This window comes from Bos javanicus, chromosome 21, assembly GCF_032452875.1.
Source record: "Bos javanicus breed banteng chromosome 21, ARS-OSU_banteng_1.0, whole genome shotgun sequence".
Lineage (NCBI taxonomy): Eukaryota > Metazoa > Chordata > Mammalia > Artiodactyla > Bovidae > Bos > Bos javanicus.
The window spans coordinates 67366536-67386676 of NC_083888.1; the positions used below are offsets into that span (position 1 = coordinate 67366536).

General features: G+C 41.8%; 1 protein-coding gene across 11 annotated transcripts in view; it reads left to right on the top strand.

Moving 5' to 3' along the window:
• MARK3 (microtubule affinity regulating kinase 3) overlaps positions 1–20141 on the top strand; it is a 115391-nt gene that overhangs the window by 75899 nt on the left and 19351 nt on the right. For 9 of the 11 annotated variants that reach the window (XM_061395457.1, XM_061395459.1, XM_061395458.1 and 6 more), the window contains 7 exons: positions 2337–2407; positions 10384–10440; positions 13913–14149; positions 14308–14427; positions 14681–14780; positions 15305–15417; positions 15932–16085. In XM_061395457.1, the coding sequence (XP_061251441.1) occupies positions 2337–2407; positions 10384–10440; positions 13913–14149; positions 14308–14427; positions 14681–14780; positions 15305–15417; positions 15932–16085 (852 nt within the window). The remainder of the gene's footprint in view (positions 1–2336; positions 2408–10383; positions 10441–13912; positions 14150–14307; positions 14428–14680; positions 14781–15304; positions 15418–15931; positions 16086–20141) is intronic. The other 2 variants (XM_061395460.1, XM_061395467.1) reach the window with 1 other exon arrangement.

Sequence of the window (20141 nt, forward strand, 5' to 3'; positions counted from 1 at the left end):
GAGCCTGGTGGGCTGCTGTCCATAGGGTCGTACAGAGTCAGACACGACTGAAGTGACTTAGCAGCAGCAGCAGAAGCAGTTCATTATTAGTTGTGTGCTTCGTATTTTAAATGTATGGTTTGAGATTTTAGTTGGGATTTTCACAGTTGAGGAGTAGTAGGAAGAGTTGAATTCAGTTCATGAATTGTAGAACCATGAATCTGTATGGAGTTCCCGTGCTTTCTACTCCTCTTACAGTTCGTAATCTTCTCCTTTATGGAGCCTCTACAGTGCACAAGTGCTTTTTTCTCTTACTTGATCTCCTCTGACTTTAACAATGGGTCCATGATGTGGCCAGGCAGTGAGTGAGGAGATGGAGGCTAGGAAATACCCCTGTGGTCATGTTACCAGGCCTGGAGCCCGAGCCTTCCAATACCACATAGCCTCTCCCGATTGGTCAGTCATGGCTTTCTGTTTCATCTATTTTAGGTCACAGGGTCATAGCAGTTGCTCTGTATTGGAGAAGTGTCCATCCCGAAAGGATCGGCTCTGGAAAGGACAAACATGGAGTCAGTCTAGCCAGTGCCCCTCATTGGCAGTGTGACCTTATAAGTTGCATGTCTCTGAACTACTCAGTGGACATGGCCGCACCGTCCTCCTTCGAGGCCTCAGTGCCATTGCTTAACATGATAACAGCACTGATCAGTGGTGGTTTATTGGCTTGGACCATTTGTTTTAATCAGCTCAACAAAGCACCTTCTGTCTCCAAGGCAGCTGTTTATTGTTGATATGTTTGCCAATTTGAACAACAAAAGTTTCATTAAATTGGCTACCTACTCCTCCCTAGCCTCATATTCTTCAGTTTTATAGAATCATAGAATTTTAGAATTGGAAAGAATCTCAGAAAGTCATCCAGGGCAACTGCCTAGTTTTTACAGATGAACATCTGAAAAGTTGGTCTGGTGCCCATGGTTTCATCACTGGTTATAGTGACAGGACCTGAACCAAGGGCTTTCTGAACTGTCTTGACATGGGTGGGGAGAACTACTGTTTGCTGTTTTTTCTACTAGTAAATAATATCATGCAGAGATTTTTAATTTAGTTGCTTACCCTGAGTGCTAATGCATTTTTAATGGAGCGGGGGGAGTCTGGGTTGTATGCCTGGTTTATAACAGTGATTGTGAGTATGACTTTGTGGTTCCAAAATCTCTTAACAGGTTTATATCGCATTGGAATCCTAAAATATTTTAAAATTACATTGACATTATCTGTGTGACTGTACAACTACTGGGTTTAATCCATAATTTTTTTTTTAAGTCAAAACTGTTCCATGTGGTATGCACACATCTTTGTTTTTTCACTTTTTAACCACTTGTTTTGACATATTTTTTTATTCTGCAGATAGAATGGCATTCTTGGAGAAAATACTGACATTTAATTTTATAATTCACCATAGTTAAATGTATTGCGTAGTGTAAATTAACAGTATGTAATTCCTTTCAAAAGATCATTATGCAATCAGTAATAACTTGAAAATATTTATGCCCATTTATTATTTTAAAATTTATTCAGAGTTAGGGCCGAAAGTTCAAAAGTCAGAGATACTAATGTACAGTTCAGAATAAGGTTTTCCTCAGAAATACTTAAGTTCTGAAACTAAGCTTTTTAAGTATCAAAATGTTTCATTTGACGGTTGACTACAGTATGCACTCCCTCACAGCAGTCGGCACAGTGCTTACGCGTGCACACGCGCACACACCCTGTTCCTTTCCCCTGAGTTTTCTCCACAGTACGTTTTATCATCTGATACACTGTATATTCATTTATTTGCTTATTATCTGTCTACCCCCTCCTGAAATGTAAACTCCGTGAGGAGAAAGACTTTGCTCTGTTCACTTCTGTATTTCCCCAGAGCCAAGAACAGTTCTCAGCAGTTAGTATACTCTCAGTAATTATTTGTTGCATGAATGAATTTAGGAAATGCTTTTCTGTCATAATCCTATAGTGAAAACACCTTCTTTGAACACAAATAACATTTCCATTTTAACTTTCAATTTTCATTGCCAAGTTTTTACTAAAGCATACTGGAAACAAAACCTTTAAAGTAAAAGTGTCACAATTGAAATATATGAGAATTTAATGTTAAGGCTTTTCTATAACTTAAAAGATTTTATCAATAAACTTCTCCTATAGTTAAGGCTGGGTTAGTTCAAATTCCACATATTTCTGTTTATCTTCATAACTGCATTTTAAAAATTAAAATTACAGCACTGCTAAAAGTGAAGCATTTTTAATTTATGGGAAAGTTAATGCTCAGAAATAGGCCTTCTGCTTACTTTTATTTTTCTCAATTATAGGTGAAGTGTTTGACTATTTGGTTGCACATGGAAGAATGAAGGAAAAAGAAGCAAGAGCTAAATTTAGACAGGTATGGATTATTGCACGTTTAGTTTATTGATTAAATAACGTTATCTGGCTTAAACCCTGAAGCAAACAAGTGTTTGCCTCTATAAATGTCATAAGGTGCATTGGATGAAGCAGGGGTTGGCCATTCAGTTCAATGCAACAAAATATTAATTTATTAAGTGCTTTCATGCCTAAAGCACTGTGCTAGAGGCAGCTATGAGTTCTGTTTCTAGCTTTGTAATTGGAATTATAGTCCCACTCTTAATCTTAGTTGTTTGACAGTTGAGCCTTAAAAAATGAGTCTTTGAGCACTTGGTGATTGCATTAATTAAAACTGTTTCCAATTTTTAGCAAAAGTGTTATAATCTCAAAATTCATTATCGGTTTTGTCTTACATAAGCCAAAACCAAACAGAACTTAACCTGTGAATTAATGACTTGTCTTCTTGCTTTGTCTCTGCCCATTGCCTTAAAGAGACTCATTTTAATACGTAGGTTTTGAGCATAAATGTGATATAAGTCTCTAATAAAGGTAACTATTGATTGATCCTTACCCGTGAGTATTGGATTAAGTCCTTTACCTCCATTAATGTAAATCTTGCAGCAGCTTTGTCAGTAAAGATCATCATAAGTAAGTGAAGTCACTCAGTTATGTCCGACTCTTTTTGCAACCCCATGGACTGTGGCCCACTAGGCTTCTCTACAAGTCCATGGGATTCTCCTGGCAAGAATACTGGAGTGGGTTGCCATTTCTTTCGGATCTTCCCAACACAGGGATTGAACCCAGGTCTCCCGCATTGCAGGCAGATGCTTTAACCTCTGAGCCAGCAGGGAAGCCCAAAAGATCATTGTGCTCATTTGTTAAAGATAAGGAAGCTGAGGCACAGGAAGATTACATAATTTGCCCAAAATTTGATGCCTGGCAAATAGCAGACCTTCCATTGATTCAGAGCCAGGACCTGTGATTCCAAACTAAAATTCTTAATCGTTATGGTGTGGTCTTACTTAGAGTAGGCATCAGCAAACTCTTTCTGTAAAGTGCCAGATAGTAAATTTTAGGCTTTGTAGGCCATACAGTCTTTTGCAACTATTTAATTCTGCTATTGTAGCGTAGAAGCAGCTTAGACAATATCTGGATGAATACACTCATATGATTGTGTTCCCAACAATACTTTCTTCGCAGAAACGAGTGGTGGGCCATATTCAGCCTACAGGCCATAATTTGCCCACCTCAGATTCAGGTAAAAGGAAGGGCAGGTACTTTATTATCTAACTATCCTCCCATAGTTTGAAGTTCTGTATGTAAATGGCAGTATAGCCTCATTTCTTTTAGAAACTTAACATTTTTGTTTTATTCACATGTAAGGTTGTTAAGGTGGAAGTATAGGTAGGAGTCTTTAAGGGTTTCACAATATTTATAAAGGCAGGTTTAACTGATTTTCAAGATTTTGATCTGCTTAGTCTAGTGTTTACAGATAAGGGCTTATAAATAAGTGTCTCAAGTTTTGCTGTTGCTTAAATTTACTTTTAAAATCTTAAGACATCCTAATGGTACTTTGAATTAAAACCTGTTACATATCAGACTTTAACCATCATTTAACTTTTCTGGTCCTCAGTTTTTCTAGCTCTAAAAAGAGGAAGTTCTCTTTGATTAATTCTGAAGTCCTTTCCAGTTTTGATACCACTTTATTCTGTGGTCTATGGAAGGAAGCTCAAATTTCTCTTTGTTACAAAACAAGTCTGTTTGGCCCTTTCCGTATCTGTACTCTTAATTTTTATAAATTGGCCACCTGAAAATCAAGATTTTTTTTGCCTCATAAAACTGGAATTTCTTCCCACTCAGATGAGTGTGACTTGCAAGTGTTTATGTGAGTGTGATTTATTGACTGTGAGGGAAGGGCTCCTGCCAGCCCTCGTATCAGATGTGAGTCTGGACCTTCTTCAGGGAAGCAGTGTGGTGCTCCGATCTCTGGCTCCTCTCTTCTTTCTTCACCCATTTTCCAGGTAGGATCTGACTTGTCAAAGGGACTTGGACATTTATCACTTTTTATTTGTATTTTTTGACCATGCTGGGTCTTCATTGCTTAGCTCGGGCTTTCTTTCTCTAGTTGTGGTGAATGGGGGCTACTCTTCCTCGTGGTGCTCGGGCTTCTGTTATTGCAGAGCACGGGCTGCAGGCTTGCCAGCTCAGTAGTTGTGGCTCAGGAGCTTAATTGCTCCACAGCATATGGGATTTTCCCAGACCAGTGATCGAACCTGTGTCTTCTATATTGGCAGGCAGATTCCCACCCACTGTGCCAGGGAAGTCCTGTCACACAGCTTTTTATCTTAAAAATTTCCAGCACAGATTCTGAAGTATGTAGTTGAGGAATCTATTAGTTGGTCTAGGAAAGATAGTTTATGTGCTTTCACAGTTAATGCCTTGATTTACAGTGCTTATAATTAATGTCGGCTTTTCTCCTTGCCACCGTGTTTCCTTAAGTCCGCTTGTGTAAACCTGGAAAGGTCAGGCATGATATTGGTACCTCCACTTTTCTGTTTCTAATTGCCATGCTTTCCAAAAGGTTTTGTTGTTGTTTTATTGGATCCAAAAACTTAAGTCCTCATTACTTTGACTAAATAGAAAGTTTTCCTGTTTACAGCGAAGACAAAGGTATGCCACACACACAGAGTACACTGTGCTTCATCTGTTTTCTGCCAGAAATAAGCCCTTCTTTCCATATTCATCAGCAGATGGTCTTTCCTCTTCCCCCCTCCTTCACCACTCTCATCCTAATCACTGTTTATGCTGCTTTAGTTTTTTCTTTCCAAAGAAGAATAGATTCCTGGCTCCATCTTCTTTCCTCGCTCTTCTTTGATGGGTTGCTTGTGTTGCTACGTCTACTTTTTCATGTGTGACTAGAAGTGAATTAGGCTTGCATTCTTATTTTAACCTGAGACTCAACCTAGGTTCTCAGCCTTCCATAGAAATAACTACTTTTACATTAAAAGCAGAATGTGAAAAAGCAATAATTTAAAGTTGAGTACTTCCAAGTTGTTGTGGCATTTGCACTGTTTGGAGGTAAAAGAAGAGAAATTCTCTTTGAGAAATGGTACGAAAGTGTCACATCTGGTTCAAAAGTAGAATTTGAAAATAACCTATGAGAGAAATCTGACTATGGGGGCAGGGGGGCGGGGGCGAAGAGACAGGGAAAATTGGATCAGGCAGAAGAAGTAAGATAAAATTGTGTCCTCGGCAATAAACCTGTTCCTTTGGGGAAACAAATCTATTTCACTTTCCCAGTTCTCATGCTGCCAGAATGGAGCAGCGTCGTTGCTAACAGATGCTCTAGAGCTGGTGTCTTGGCCACAGGATTTGTGGGCCTCTAGATGACTGTGGGAGAAGGCAATGGCACCGCACTCCAGTACTCTTGCCTGGAAAATCCCATGAACGGAGAAGCCTGGTAGGCTGCAGTCCATCGGGTCGCTAAGAGTTGGGCACGACTGAGCGACTTCACTTTCAGTTTTCACTTTCATGCATCGGAGAAGGAAATGGCAACCCACTCCAGTATTCTTGCCTGGAGAATCCAAGGGACAGAGGAGCCTAGTGGGCTGCCGTCTGTGGGGTTGCACAGAGTCGGACACGACTGAAGCGACTTAGCAGCAGCAGCAGGTGACTGTGAGTGGGTCTAATCTTCGTATTCACTTTATAAAGTAGGAAGCTGCTTAGTGAAGCCTTGACTCTGGCATCCTTCCCAAACCCAGCCCAGCGTATCCTTGCTGCTTATTTTGAACCAATATCAACCAGGAGATCAGCCCTCTCTGAGTTTTTGTGTCCAGTATAGTTAGGTGCATGTTGCTTACAACTGAAAGTTGATGATTTGAAGAAACAAGAAGTATTTTCATTATGGCCCCACTTTTGTATGTATATAATCATATATATTTAAGTACACGTACATAATACCAAAGTAAAGACTTGAAGCAAATACACCAAAATAACAGGAAATGTCATCTCTGATGGTTCAGTTCAGCTCAGTTCAGTCGCTCAGTCGTGTTACACTCTTTGCGACCCCAAGAATTGCACCACGCCAGGCCTCCCTGTCCATCACCAACTCTCGGAGTTCACTCAGACTCACATCCATCGAGTCGGTGATGCCATCCAGCCATCTCATCCTCTGTCGTCCCCTTCTCCTCCTGCCCCCAATCCCTCCCAGCATCAGAGTCTTTTCCAATGAGGCAACTCTTCGCATGAGGTGGCCAAAGTACTGGAGTTTCAGCTTTAGCATCATTCCTTCCAAAGAACACCCAGGGCTGATCTCCTTCAGAATGGACTGGTTGGATCTCCTTGCAGTCCAAGGGACTCTCAAGAGTCTTCTCCAACACCACAGTTCAAAAGCATCAATTCTTTGGTGCTCAGCTTTCTTCACAGTCCAACTGTCACATCCATACATGACCACTGGAAAAACCATAGCCTTGATTAGATGGACCTTTGTTGGCAAAGTAATGTCTCTGCTTTTGAATATGCTGTCTAGGTTGGCCATAACTTTCCTTCCAAGGAGTAAACGTCTTTTAATTTCATGGCTGCAGTCACCATCTGCATTGATTTTGGAGCCCCCAAAAATAAAGTCTGACACTGTTTCCACCGTTTCCCCATCTATTTCCCATGAAGTGATGGGACCGGATGCCATGATCTTCGTTTTCTGAATGTTGAGCTTTAAGCCAACATTTTCAGTCTCCTCTTTCACTCTCATCAAGAGGCTTTTTAGTTCCTCTTCACTTTCTGCCATAAGGGTGGTGTCATCTGCATATCTGAAGTTATTGATATTTCTCCCGGCAATCTTGATTCCAGCTTGTGCGTCTTCCAGCCCAGCGTTTCTCATGATGTACTCTGCATATAAGTTAAATAAGCAGGGTGACAGTATACAGCCTTGACATACTCCTTTTCCTATTTGGAACCAGTCTGTTGTTCCATGTCCAGTTCTAACTGTTGCTTCCTGGCCTGCATATAGGTTTCTCAAGAGGCAGGTCAGGTGGTCTGGTATTCCCATCTCTTTCAGAATTTTCCACAGTTTATTGTGATCCACACAGTCAAAGGCTTTGGCACAGTCAATAAAGCAGAAATAGTTGTTTTTTCTGGAACTCCCTTGCTTTTTCCATGATCCAGCAGATGTTGGCAATTTGATCTCTGGTTCCTCTGCCTTTTCTAAAACCAGCTTGAACATCTGGAAGTTCACAGTTCACGTATTGCTGAAGCCTGGCTTGGAGAATTTTGAGCATTGCTTTACTAGCATGTGAGATGAGTGCAATTGTGCAGTCGTTTGAGCATTCTTTGGCACTGCCTTTCTTTGGGATTGGAATGAAAACTGACCTTTTCCAGTCCTGTGGCCACTGCTGAGTTTTCCAAATTTGCTGGCATATTGAGTGCAGCACTTTCACAGCATCATCTTTCAGGATTTGAAATAGCTCAACTGGAATTCCATCCCCTCAACTAGCTTTGTTCGTAATGATGCTTTCTAAGGCCCACTTGACTTCACATTCCAGGATGTCTGGCTCTTGGTCAGTGATCATACCATCATGATTATCTTGGTCGTGAAGATCTTTTTTGTTCAGTTCTTCTGTGTATTCTTGCCACCTCTTCTTAATATCTTCTGCTTCTGTTAGGTCCATACCATTTCTGTCCTTTATCGAGCCCATCTTTGCATGAAATGTTCCCTTGGTGTTTCTGATTTTCTTGAAGAGATCCCTAGTCTTTCCCATTCTGTTGTTTTCCTCTATTTCTTTGCATTGATCGCTGAGGAAGGCTTTCTTATCTCTTCTTGCTATTCTTTGGAACTCTGCATTCAGATGCGTATATCTTTCCTTTTCTCCTTTGCTTTTCACTTCTCGTCTTTTCACAGCTATTTATAAGGCCTCCCCAGACAGCCGTTTTGCTGTTTTGCATTTCTTTTCCATGGGGATGGTCTTGATCCCTGTCTCCTGTACAGTGTCACAAACCTCAGTCCATAGTTCATCAGGCACTCTATCAGATCTAGTCCCTTAAATCTATTTCTCACTTCCACTGTATAATCATAAGGGATTTGATTTAGGTCATACCTGATTGTCTAGTGGTTTTCCCTACTTTCTTCAATTTAAGTCTGAATTTGGTAATAAGGAGTTCATGATCTGAGCCACAGTCAGCTCCTGGTCTTGTTTTTGTTGACTGTCTAGAGCTTCTCCATCTTTGGCTGCAAAGAATATAATCAATCTGATTTTGGTGTTTACCATCTGGTGATGTCCATTTGTAGAGTCTTGTCTTGTGTTGTTGGAAGAGGGTGTTTTCTATGACCAGTGCGTTCTCTTGGCAAAACTCTATTAGTCTTTGCCCTGCCTCATTCCGTATTCCAAGGTCAAATTTGCCTGTTACTCCAGGTGTTTCTTGACTTCCTACTTTTGCATTCCAGTCCCCTATAATGAAAAGGACATCTTTTTTGGGTGTTAGTTCTAAAAGGTCTTGTAGGTCTTCATAGAACTGTTCAACTTCAGCTTCTTCAGCATTACTAGTTGGGGCATAGACTTGGATTACTGTGATATTGAGTGGTTTTCCTTGGAAACGAACAGAGATCATTCTGTCGTTTTTGAGATTGCATCCAAGTACTGCATTTTGGACTCTTTTGTTGACCATGATGGCTACTCCATTTCTTCTAAGGGATTCCTGCCCGCAGTAATAGATATAATGGTCTTCTGAGTTAAATTCACCCATTCCAGTCCGTTTTAGTTCGCTGATTCCTAGAACGTTGACGTTCACTCTTGTCATCTCCTGTTTGACCACTTCCAATTTGCCTTGATTCATGGACCTGACATTCCAGGTTCCTATACAATATTGCTCTTTACAGCATCAGACCTTCCTTTTATCACCAGTCACATCCACAACTGGGTATTGTTTTTGCTTTGGCTCCCTTCCTTCATTCTTTCTGGAGTTATTTGTCCATTGATCTCCAATAGCATATTGGGTACCTACCGACCTGGGGAGTTCCTCTTTCAGTATCCTATCATTTTGCCTTTTCATATCATTTTCCTTTCATTTTGCCTTTGATGGTTATAAAAGCATATTCTTGTATGTACTTTCTGTATTTCCTAAAATTTTTATAATCATATAAAACTTTAATAAATCTTATAAAGTTTTAGGATAAGAGTCTTGAAAGTTGGTAGTAACTGTTAAATTTCTAGAGCAGTTATTTAACAGTGCCAATCAGGGAATTCCCTGGCGGTCCAGTGTTTGGGACTTGGCACTGTCACAGCTGAGGACCCAGGTTCAATCCCTAGGGTTGGGAAACGAAGATCCTGCAAGCTGCACTGTGCAGCTGAAAATAATAGGAAGAATAACAGTGCTAATCCCAGGAGTAATCAAAAGTTGGCTAAATAAAAGGATATCATTTGCTAAGTGTAGAAGAGATTCTTATTGATAAAGCACATAATAGTTTTAATAGTTTGTAGTTCACATGCATTACAACATTCATTCTTCCATTTTAAGAAAGAGGACACTGGTCATTAGAGAGGTGAAGTCATTTTTGCTGCCCTTGAACCTACATTAGCCAAAAGGAGGAGAGTGTTGTCAGGAGCGGATGGCAGAAGAGAGGCAGCCTGATGACACACCTGGTGCGGAGGGTCTGCCGCTGCCAGCTGGGCTGTGAGCTGATGGCGTGGGCGTGGAGAGCCTTCTGATTCTGGGCTCTGGGTCCCAGTGGTTTGCTGGGCCCCAGCACCACACTTAGAAATAACTGGAATGTTGAGGGACAGGGCCTGAGAAGAGACTTTATAGTTAAAACTGGAGAGAACAGCCTCACCTAGCTCTTCTTGCACTCACCCCTCAGTCTCTCCAAATTGAAAGGTATAAAGCATAAGAAAATTATCTGTAGAGATCTACACAGCCGTTGAAGTGCCCACTGAGTGCTTTGCGTATGTGGACATTAGAGGCGTTTTTCTGTCTTGACCGTGAGTCTGCGTCGGTGACGGTTAATGGCCTTGCCTCTCTCCTGTCCAGATTGTGTCTGCAGTGCAGTACTGCCACCAGAAGCGCATCGTTCACAGAGACCTCAAGGTGAGCCATGTGCCCTTACTCCTGTACGCTTTCCTTGTGTGTGTTCAGCTCCTGCTGCTCACGACACAAATGAGGGATACATTAGATTGTGTTAGTAAATTTAGAAGGAATCCTAAGGTTTAGTTTCCATTTTAGTTAAAGCAGCTTATTGTTGGTCTCTGGAGAAAAATCACCCACCACCCAACAGCTGAGCACTCCCAGAAGTGCACGCTTTCCCCTGGACAGCATGCTGAGTGCTGCCCTCACCCTTTTCTGTCTCCCTAGTCAGCATTCTCTCCTATTAACAGCAGCGGCTATTTGAGACCGACTGCACGGTTCTCCGCCTTTGCCCACATTCCTGGCATAGGCTCAGGTTTCCTACTGCACAGAGAAAATAGAAACAGCAGGCAGAAACTCCCTGTTTCCCAGCAGGCCCTCAGCTTAGCTGCACCTGCATCCACCCTTGACCTTTCAGAGTTTTCCTCTTGTCACAGGACAGCACAGCACTGCTGCTGACCCCTCTGGTGTTCAGGATCTGTGTCCCTCCCTCCCAGGCTGCTTTGCTGTCTCCTCCCACCCCTCCTTCTTCACCTCCTGTCTCTGCTGGCGCCTCAATAGCAGCATGTGTAAAACATGCTTACATTCACACCCTCTTCTACCTAAGAACCTCCCACCCCAGTTCTTCTTCCCAATATACCCTTTTATTCTCTTCACCTTCACAGCCATTTTTCTCTAAACATTGTCTAGATTCTTTGTTAACTTGGTGATCACTTCTTCTCTCTCCTCACATAACTGTTGTTTACTGATTGGCTTGTTCCTCTGTTCACCCACCCTTGCTGCATTCACATTCACTCCATCACCTCTGGTTTGCTAACCCCCAGATCTGTTCCTGCACCCAGAGCTCTCTTCCAGGACTCAGTGTCCAGCTGACAGAAGGACAGCTCCTCAGCAACCCCCAGGCAGCTTGATTTAGCACGTTAGATACCTAAACTCTCCCTTGCTAAACTTAAATTTGTATTTCTCATTGTGGCGACTGATGCACCCCAGGTGCCTCTGTCTCCTTTGCTCTGACGCCACCTCGGTCCTCAGGTCCCTGCTGCTGCTCCCTGCGTGTTCCTGAGTGTGATTTTCTCCGTCCCCACTTGCACTGTCCAGTTCTAGTCCCCTGGTGTCCAGGGCCGGATCACTGCACTAGCCTCCTGCCTGGTCCTCCCTGCTTCCAATTTTGCCTCTTTCCTACACTGCAACCAGAATGGTCCTTTAAAAACACAAATAAGATTGTTGTGGGACTTCCCTGGAGGTCCACTGGCTAAGACTCTGGGCCTCCTGCATTCGGTGCCCAGGTTTGATCCCTGGTCAGGGAACTAGATCCCACATGCTACAACTAAGACCCAGCACAGCCAAATAAGTAAATAAATGTTTTTTTAAAAAACGACACACACAAATAAAACTTGTCATTTCCCTGCTTGAATGACTTCTCAGTGGCTTCCCATTGCCCTTAGGATAAAAAGCTAAACTTCCTGAATATAAGTCGCTTCAGTTCAGTTCAGTCACTTAGTCGTGTCCAACTCGTTGCAACCCCATGAATCGCAGCATGCCAGGCCTCCTGTCCATCACCAACTCCCAGAGTTCACTCAGACTCAGGTCCATCAAGTCAGTGATGCCATCCAGCCATCTCATCCTCTGTCGTCCCCTTCTCCTGTTGACTCATTGGAAAAGACTGTGATGCTGGGGGGGATTGGGGGCTGGCCACCTTCGCATGAGGTGGCCAAAGTACTGGAGTTTCAGCTTTAGCATCATTCCTTCCAAAGAAATCCCAGGGCTGATCTCCTTCAGAATGGACTGGTTGGATCTCCTTGCAGTCCAAGGGACTCTCAAAAGTCTTCTCCACCACCACAGTTCAAAAGCATCAATTCTTTGGTGCTCAGCTTTCTTCACAGTCCAACTGTCACATCCATACATGACCACTGGAAAAACCATAGCCTTGACTAGACGGACCTTTGTTGGCAAAGTAATGTCTCTGCTTTTCAACATGCTATCTAGGTTGGACATAACTTTGCTTCCAAGGAGTAAGCGTCTTTTAATTTCATGGCTGCAGTCACCATCTGTAATGATTTTGGAGCCCCAAAAAATAAAGTCTGACACTGTTTCCACTGTTTCCCCATCTATTTCCCATGAAGTGATGGGACCAGAGGCCATCATTAGAGGGAACTGGAATGCAAAAGTAGGAAGTCAAGAAACACCTGGAGTAAAAGGCAAATTTGGCCTTGGAATACAGAATGAAGCAGGGCAAAGACTAATAGAGTTTTGCCAAGAAAATGCACTGGTCATAGCAAACACCCTCTTCCAACAACACAAGAGAGGACTCTACACATGGACATCACCAGATGGTCAACACCGAAATCAAATTGATTATATTCTTTGCAGCCAAAGATGGAGAAGCTCTATACAGTCAACAAAAATAATACCAGGGGCTGACTGTGGCTCAGATCATGAACTCCTTACTGCCAAATTCAAGTCGCTTAGCCATTTGTAATTCAGCCATAGCCGTGTCCGCAGCCCTCTCTACCGTACTCTGCCTTTCAGTTTCTTGAGCAAACCATGTTCTGTCTCACCTTCTGGGTTTTCAGACCGTTACTGTGCTTGAAATCCCTCACGTTGACACATCCACTGCCATCACCTAATCCTCGCAGTGGTTCAGTCCATCTGGTTAGGAAGCCAGACCGCACCTCTCAGTGCCGGGCCCACCACTCCCCTCTTCTCGGTCACAGCACTGGGGGCCTGGAGTATAGCTGCAGGTTTTTCCTCCCCTCCCTTTGTAAACTGTGAGCTTTCTGAGGGCAGGACCCTGTCTGTCTGTGCATCCAGACACTAATATAACACCTGGTGTATAATTGCCTAAATGTCTCTTAAGACAAGCAGGCATGACTGTGATCTCTGTCTTAAATGAAGTTTAGGATGCCCCTGTTCTCAGTAATAGCCATTATACACCTTATTTAGCAGTGTTTGTAAAATGTGACTGTCCATTTAAAAGGATACTTAGAAGGATCTGTTTTTTAAAAGCCCCTTATTCTTAGCTGAATAAGCTCTTCCAATATTGTTTTGTCATGAACATTTGCTGTTTAAATTGGTGCTGGAATTGATCTATACAGTTGGGCCCCCATACCCCCAGGTTCTGCATCTGTGGCTTAGGAGGGCTGGCTGGCTGGACCGTTTTATATGATGGTGGAGGATGGTGTCCACGGTGCCCGAGCCAGTGCCCTCAGAAGACCGAGGGACCACTGTACCGTGCACCTCTTGGTGGTGGTTAATGCTAGAACATTAGGTATTCTGAATTATCTTTTTTTTTCTCTCTAGAAAGAATGTTTTCTTATTCATTAGGATATATTAAGTTTATATCATTACAGAAAGGTTTTATGAAATGCCTAATTCTCTCACAGTTCACTATATTTTTTTGTTAAATTTCATTTTTGTCTTGATGTTTTCCCTCTAGGCTGAAAATCTATTGTTAGATGCTGATATGAACATTAAAATAGCTGACTTTGGTTTTAGCAATGAATTTACTGTTGGCAGTAAACTGGATACGTTTTGTGGCAGTCCTCCGTATGCGGCCCCAGAGCTCTTCCAGGGCAAGAAATACGATGGGCCGGAAGTGGACGTGTGGAGCCTCGGCGTCATTCTTTACACTCTAGTCAGCGGGTCGCTCCCCTTTGATGGGCAGAACCTAAAGGTATATGAAGCAGTTTCATCCTAGTTCTTCAAAAAGCTTAAAGGATTTTGTCAAATGATTAGAGTTAACGTGTCAGTGTTGTTTCAGTGGGGGAGTTGGGTTCTTTTTTAACCTAAAACTTGACTTAGTAGTTTTCTTTCCTCTCTACCTCCCCAAAGGAACTGAGAGAGCGAGTATTAAGAGGGAAATACAGAATCCCTTTCTACATGTCCACAGACTGTGAAAACCTTCTCAAACGTTTCCTGGTGCTAAATCCAATAAAACGAGGCACTCTAGAGGTAATCACATAAGTGGAATAAAGAACAACAGTGGAGAGTCTTTAAACGTATTTTTAGAATTTTGCTTAGTTTGTATGCCATATTGAATACTATCCTGGGTTTTTTTTTTTTTTTTTTTTAAACAAGATTGAGACATTTTAAAAAAGTTATCGTTTGAACCATAATTGATGAAATGTTGAGAATAAATTTCCCTAAATATTGTGATTATCAGAATGCTTCATTTATACTGCTAACGACCCAGTTCACCTTTCAGCAAATCATGAAGGACAGGTGGATCAACGCAGGGCATGAGGATGATGAGCTGAAACCGTTCGTTGAACCAGAACTGGACATCTCAGACCAGAAAAGAATAGGTAATTACTCTGTGCCTGCATGCTGGTGTATGTGCAAGTAACATACTTTTCCCTTCACTTATATGTGTACACCTAAGACAGGGATGGGCTTCCCTGGTAGCTCAGTCAGTAAACAGTCTGCGTGCAATGCAGGAGACCCAGGTTCAATCCCTGGGTCGGGAAGATCCCCTGGAGAAGGAAATGGCAAATTGCTCCACTGTTCCTGCCTGGAATATCCCGTGGACAGAGGAGCCTGGTGGGCTACAGTCCATGGGATCACAAGAGTGGGACACAACCCACCAAAACGGGGATTATAACTGGGATAAATGTAGGTTACATGAAGCAGCTAATATGTTTTGTCATATTTAGGAAGTTATCTGCAGGCCCTGTAATAGTACTCAGTAACTCAGAAATAAGCCAACTGCCCATTTATGTTAGAACAATGTGTGATCTTTTCAGTCAAATGAAGGAAATTAGTTTACCCTGTAATGTAATGATTTCTTAACCAAAGGAAACCCATAAACTGTATTATGCCCTTCTTTTAGATATTATGGTGGGAATGGGATATACACAAGAAGAAATTCAAGAATCTCTTAGTAAGATGAAATATGATGAAATCACAGCTACATATTTATTGTTGGGGAGAAAATCTTCAGAGGTAAGTATAACCAGATAAAAATGTATAATATCCTTTTTGTGAATTATTAGCTCATGTAATAATTAGTTTTGGGTTTTTTTAGTGTGTATAACATTGATGATATTTTTAAATTTACCTTCAAATGACTTCAAATTACCTTCAAATTTACCTCCTATGACTATTATGAGCTACTATTTTAGCTTTAAGAGAATAAACTTTAATTAACTTGGCTTTTGTTAAGTTAACCTATGTAGTCAGTGATACTTTTAAAATGGTGTAAAGTATCAGATGAAATAGAGCATTTTTAGTTTTTTGAAAAAGCCTAGAAGGACATAAATATCTATCCTTGTGTGAATTTTTCCAGTAGTCAGAAAAATACTATTGCCTGAGTTTAGGGTGTCTCTTTTGTACACTGTGGTTTTTCTCTCTAAATGAACAATTTGTAAGAGGTTTGTGTGTTATGAGAAGTTTAGTTTCATAATAAACCATTTGGGCTCGTGTTGTGGTTTGCTCTGTTTTTCTCATTTTCTCTTAGCTGGATGCTAGTGATTCCAGTTCTAGCAGCAATCTTTCACTTGCTAAGGTTAGGCCAAGCAGTGACCTCAACAACAGTACTGGCCAGTCTCCTCACCACAAAGTGCAGAGAAGCGTCTCTTCAAGCCAGAAGCAGAGGCGTTACAGTGACCACGGTGCGTAAGTTTGAGATCGTTCCAGCGTGTTCCAGGCCTCCCGTTAACCAAGAGGCCTCCTGACATTGCCAAGCATCCTTCTGCTTATGGCCTCCTGGGGTTAAGGTTGCTTGATTGCCCTTCTTAGCATTTCTTGCAAAGCAGTCCTTCGTACACTCAATGTACCAAGGTACACTCAACTTGGTACACTCCTTGGTACACTTAGTCTTGGGTTGACAAGGCCTGGCTGGGTAGAAACCTGAGCCACATGGGAATTTATCAAGCACTTGAACGGAGAAAGTGATTTTCAGTTTTGTCGAAGTTAAATTTATAAAGCCACATGTGGCCAGTGGCTACCACCATGGACAGCACAGCCCTGGAAAATGTATAGTACACCAGTTTTGCCTTAATTGGTTTAAATTTTTGACTCATGTCATTCTCGACCACACTCTTAACTGTCCACGTGTCTAAACACCCTCACTCTTACATTTTCACCATAGAGTCAATCTTTCGTGAGACTTAGGACCCAAAAGGATGCTTACCACACGTGCCAATTATTCTGCCTTCAAGGCAGTCCCGTTTGTTGGAATCCAGAGACTCTAGCAGATGTGCATTTATTCACGTGTTAATTCCTTTAATTCCAGTGCACAAATTTATGTTGGCCTAGTCCTGACTTTTAAAAATACATCCTCACATGGAATCCTCGTTCATTTCTTTGTTCAGTTCACTTCCCTTCCCTGGGCTTTGTCCTCCTGTGTTCTTCCACCTTGAGAGCTGGCACTTAGAACTGTACAGAGTATTCCAGGTGTCTACAGCTTTGGCTTTGTGCCGAAAGTGATGACTGTTTGCTTGGTTTCCATTTCTCTTCCTGCTGCCAGTGCCTCTGTGTGGTTTAGGCTGAAGCAGCACATTGTACTGCTTACTGATGCTGTCAGTAAGCTGTCTGCACGTCTGCTGTTTTCCAGGCTGAAACTGAGAGCTCAGAGCCTGTCTGATGCCAGAATTTTGCAGATGGCATTTGTAAATCAAGTGTTGATCTGGGTCTCAGTCTTTTGTGTTCATATTCGTTGCTAGCAAGGAGGGGTTTTTCTGTGTACTAGGTACAGAGCAATTAGCGAAATGCCTACGTGTTGCTCTGAATTTAAATAAAGAGAATTGTTCCTAAATCCTGGAAGAAACCTGGTATTAGTTTTCTCACGTCCCTAATGACTGTCTTAGTAAGTTCATTCTTCCTTAAGCAGAATCTGTCTGGATTAGTAATGCCCTTTTCCCAGCTCAGAAGATTGTAGAGCTAAAAAGAGATCACCAAACCCCCCCGTACTGGCAATAAAGAAATAGGTCAAGATTGCTCACCAGGTTTTCTGGGGTTAAATGGAAGTGGAGTGCTCGCAACAGGACCCAGCACTCCTGGCCCTGGCTCGGGCTCAGCCCACTAGCCCACCACTGCCGCTGTCGCGCTGCTTGTGTGGTGATGGTCATCCTGCCTTCTTGGAGCCTTTAATACTAAAAAAATTCACAAAGGAACATATCAGGAAGTTCTGTACACAGATTGCAGACCCGATTCCATATTCTTTTTTACTCTCTTTGGGGATGAAGATAGTGGTCAGCAATAAAAGAAGAATTGATTATGCCTCTGGCACTGTTCATATAAGTGCTAAGAATGGGCTAGGTTCCAAGTACTGGGGTCTCGTAAAGCACATCCAGGTGCGGCAGGCAGCCTGGCCAGTCCAGCTCAGCCTCCCACCCTCATCTCTCCTCTTGTCCTCTAGCTCTCAATGCCACTGACTTATATATGCCTGCTTCTGTAAAATGGTAACAAATTTTCTTTGTGTTTTTCGTTTGGGTCCCCTGTGTGAACACCCCCCCCACCCTGCTGCCACGTGTGTATATTTTTTCCTTGGAAGGGAGCTCTTCATCAGATGTGTAAGGGATTCTTTTATTTAAAAAAAAATGCTGAAGACTCACTATTCTATTAATAAATGGTATTGGGGTAGTTGGTAGTGATCAGAAAAAAAAAAACTGCATCCATTTCTCACATCCTACGCAAGGTTGGATTCCAATTGAAATGAAGATGTAAATATATATAAACAGAAACCAGAAAAATGTTAAAAAAAAATGAGATAATTTTTTTGTAATTTGGACTTGTTAAGGTCTTTTCAACTATGGCCCCAAACACTAAAAGCCACAAAAGAAAAGACTTAAAAAATTTGACTACATAAAAGTCATATTTGGGGGAATTCCCTGGTGGTCCAGTGGTTAGTTAAGACTCTAGGCACTTTCATGGCACAGATTCAGTTCCTGGTTAAGGAACTAAGATCTGGAAAGCTGCGCAGTACACCCCCCTTTGCCCCTAAAAAATTAAAAAGGAACGGTTACTTTTTTGTGTGATATGAAACACAACATGGGACACTCCTCAGCAATGAAAAGGAGCAAATTGTTGATAAATACAGCAATTTGGAAGGATCTTGGGGGAGTTACGCTGAGTAGGGGGAAGCAATCTCAGAAGGTTGCATTGACTGTATTCATATAACATTCTTGAAATGAGGAAATTCCAGAGGTGAGAACAGATTGGCCAGGATTTAGGAAAGGGACTTGTGGAATAGAGGTGGCTCTGAAGGGTTGCCCTCAAAATCCTTGAGACAGAACTGTTCTGTGTCGTGGCAGAGGGTGAACACATGAATCTGTATGTGTGATTAAAGTGTGTAGAACTGAATACACTGCACACAATGCAAGTAAAGCTGGAGTGGTTTGAAGGAATGAGGTCAGTGGGCTGTATCAACAGCCATCTCCATGCACAATCCCAAATCCTAAAATGAAAAGAAATTTTTTTTCTTAATCAAAATAATAGATGTTGAAAACAAATTGATATAGTAACCGTAAAGGTTTAGAATGTCATTGGATGTATCATGATAGTGAGAATAAAAGTAAGTTTTAAGGGTAGTATCATCTTACATTTGGCTGATTCTTTGTTTTATATGTTAAAATTGCCAAACTGGGAGCTTAATTGTTCTCTTCCCACAAGTGAAATCAAATCTCTGTTCATTTTTAATTCATTTCCAAATAGATTTACTGTTTATATATTTATTATTTCTTGGTCAAACTGAGTGGCTTGTGGAATCTTAGTTCCCCACCCAGGAATAGAACCCGAGTCCTTGGCAGTGAAAGTGCAGTGTCCTAACCACTGGACTGCCCGGGAATTCTCTAGGTTTACCATTTAGATTTTTGTCCAAGAGGTAGCTTTTCTGTACCCCACTTCATCCTATTTTTTTATTGATTTATTTTTCTATTGAAATATAGTTGATTTGCAATGTTGTGTTAATTTCTGCTGTACAGAATGTATTTATGTATACTCAGTTATACATAAATATACACTCTTTTTTATACTCTTTTCCATTATGGTTTATCTCAAGATATTGACTATAGTTCCCTTTGCTGTACAGTAAGGCCTTGTTGTTTGCCCATCCTGTGTGTATAGTCAGAGGACAGTGACGCAAACTCATAGTCCCTCCCTTCCCCTTCCATCCATTAATAGACCTAAGTATATAAAAATCTTTTCTCAACATAAATGTTGAGCATTTGGTGCTGTGTCTTAAGATTACCACTGGACATTATAATGAACATGCAAGTTACCTTGTTCATTTCCAAAATCCTTTGAACGCCAGCTCTCCTGTGTCATCACAGTCTCTGGATGATGTCCCTAAGCACCCTCCTGGGAGCAGGCGCGAGCTGCGGCACCCACACCCCATGCCCTCCCAGTCACTTGCATGAGGAACATGCTTTCCTCTGCTTGTGCTGCCTTTCCTCATCGACTCAAATTCCTGTTTATCTAGATGAGCATGAGTGCTTTAAAAAAGATGCAAGATAAAGTGTCAGAAGAAATGGCCTGTAAATCTGTACTGTCCTTTTCCAAAAGGTGAAGGCATCTCTTGTACAAAAAGGATGAGATTCACTCAGATGTACCAGGTGAAGCAGTTATTCTGCATGATGTGTGTGCATACTTATCTGTCCAGGAACACCCTGTGAAGATGTTTCAGGACAACTATATAAGCTTACTAATTAAAAAAAAGAAACAAAACA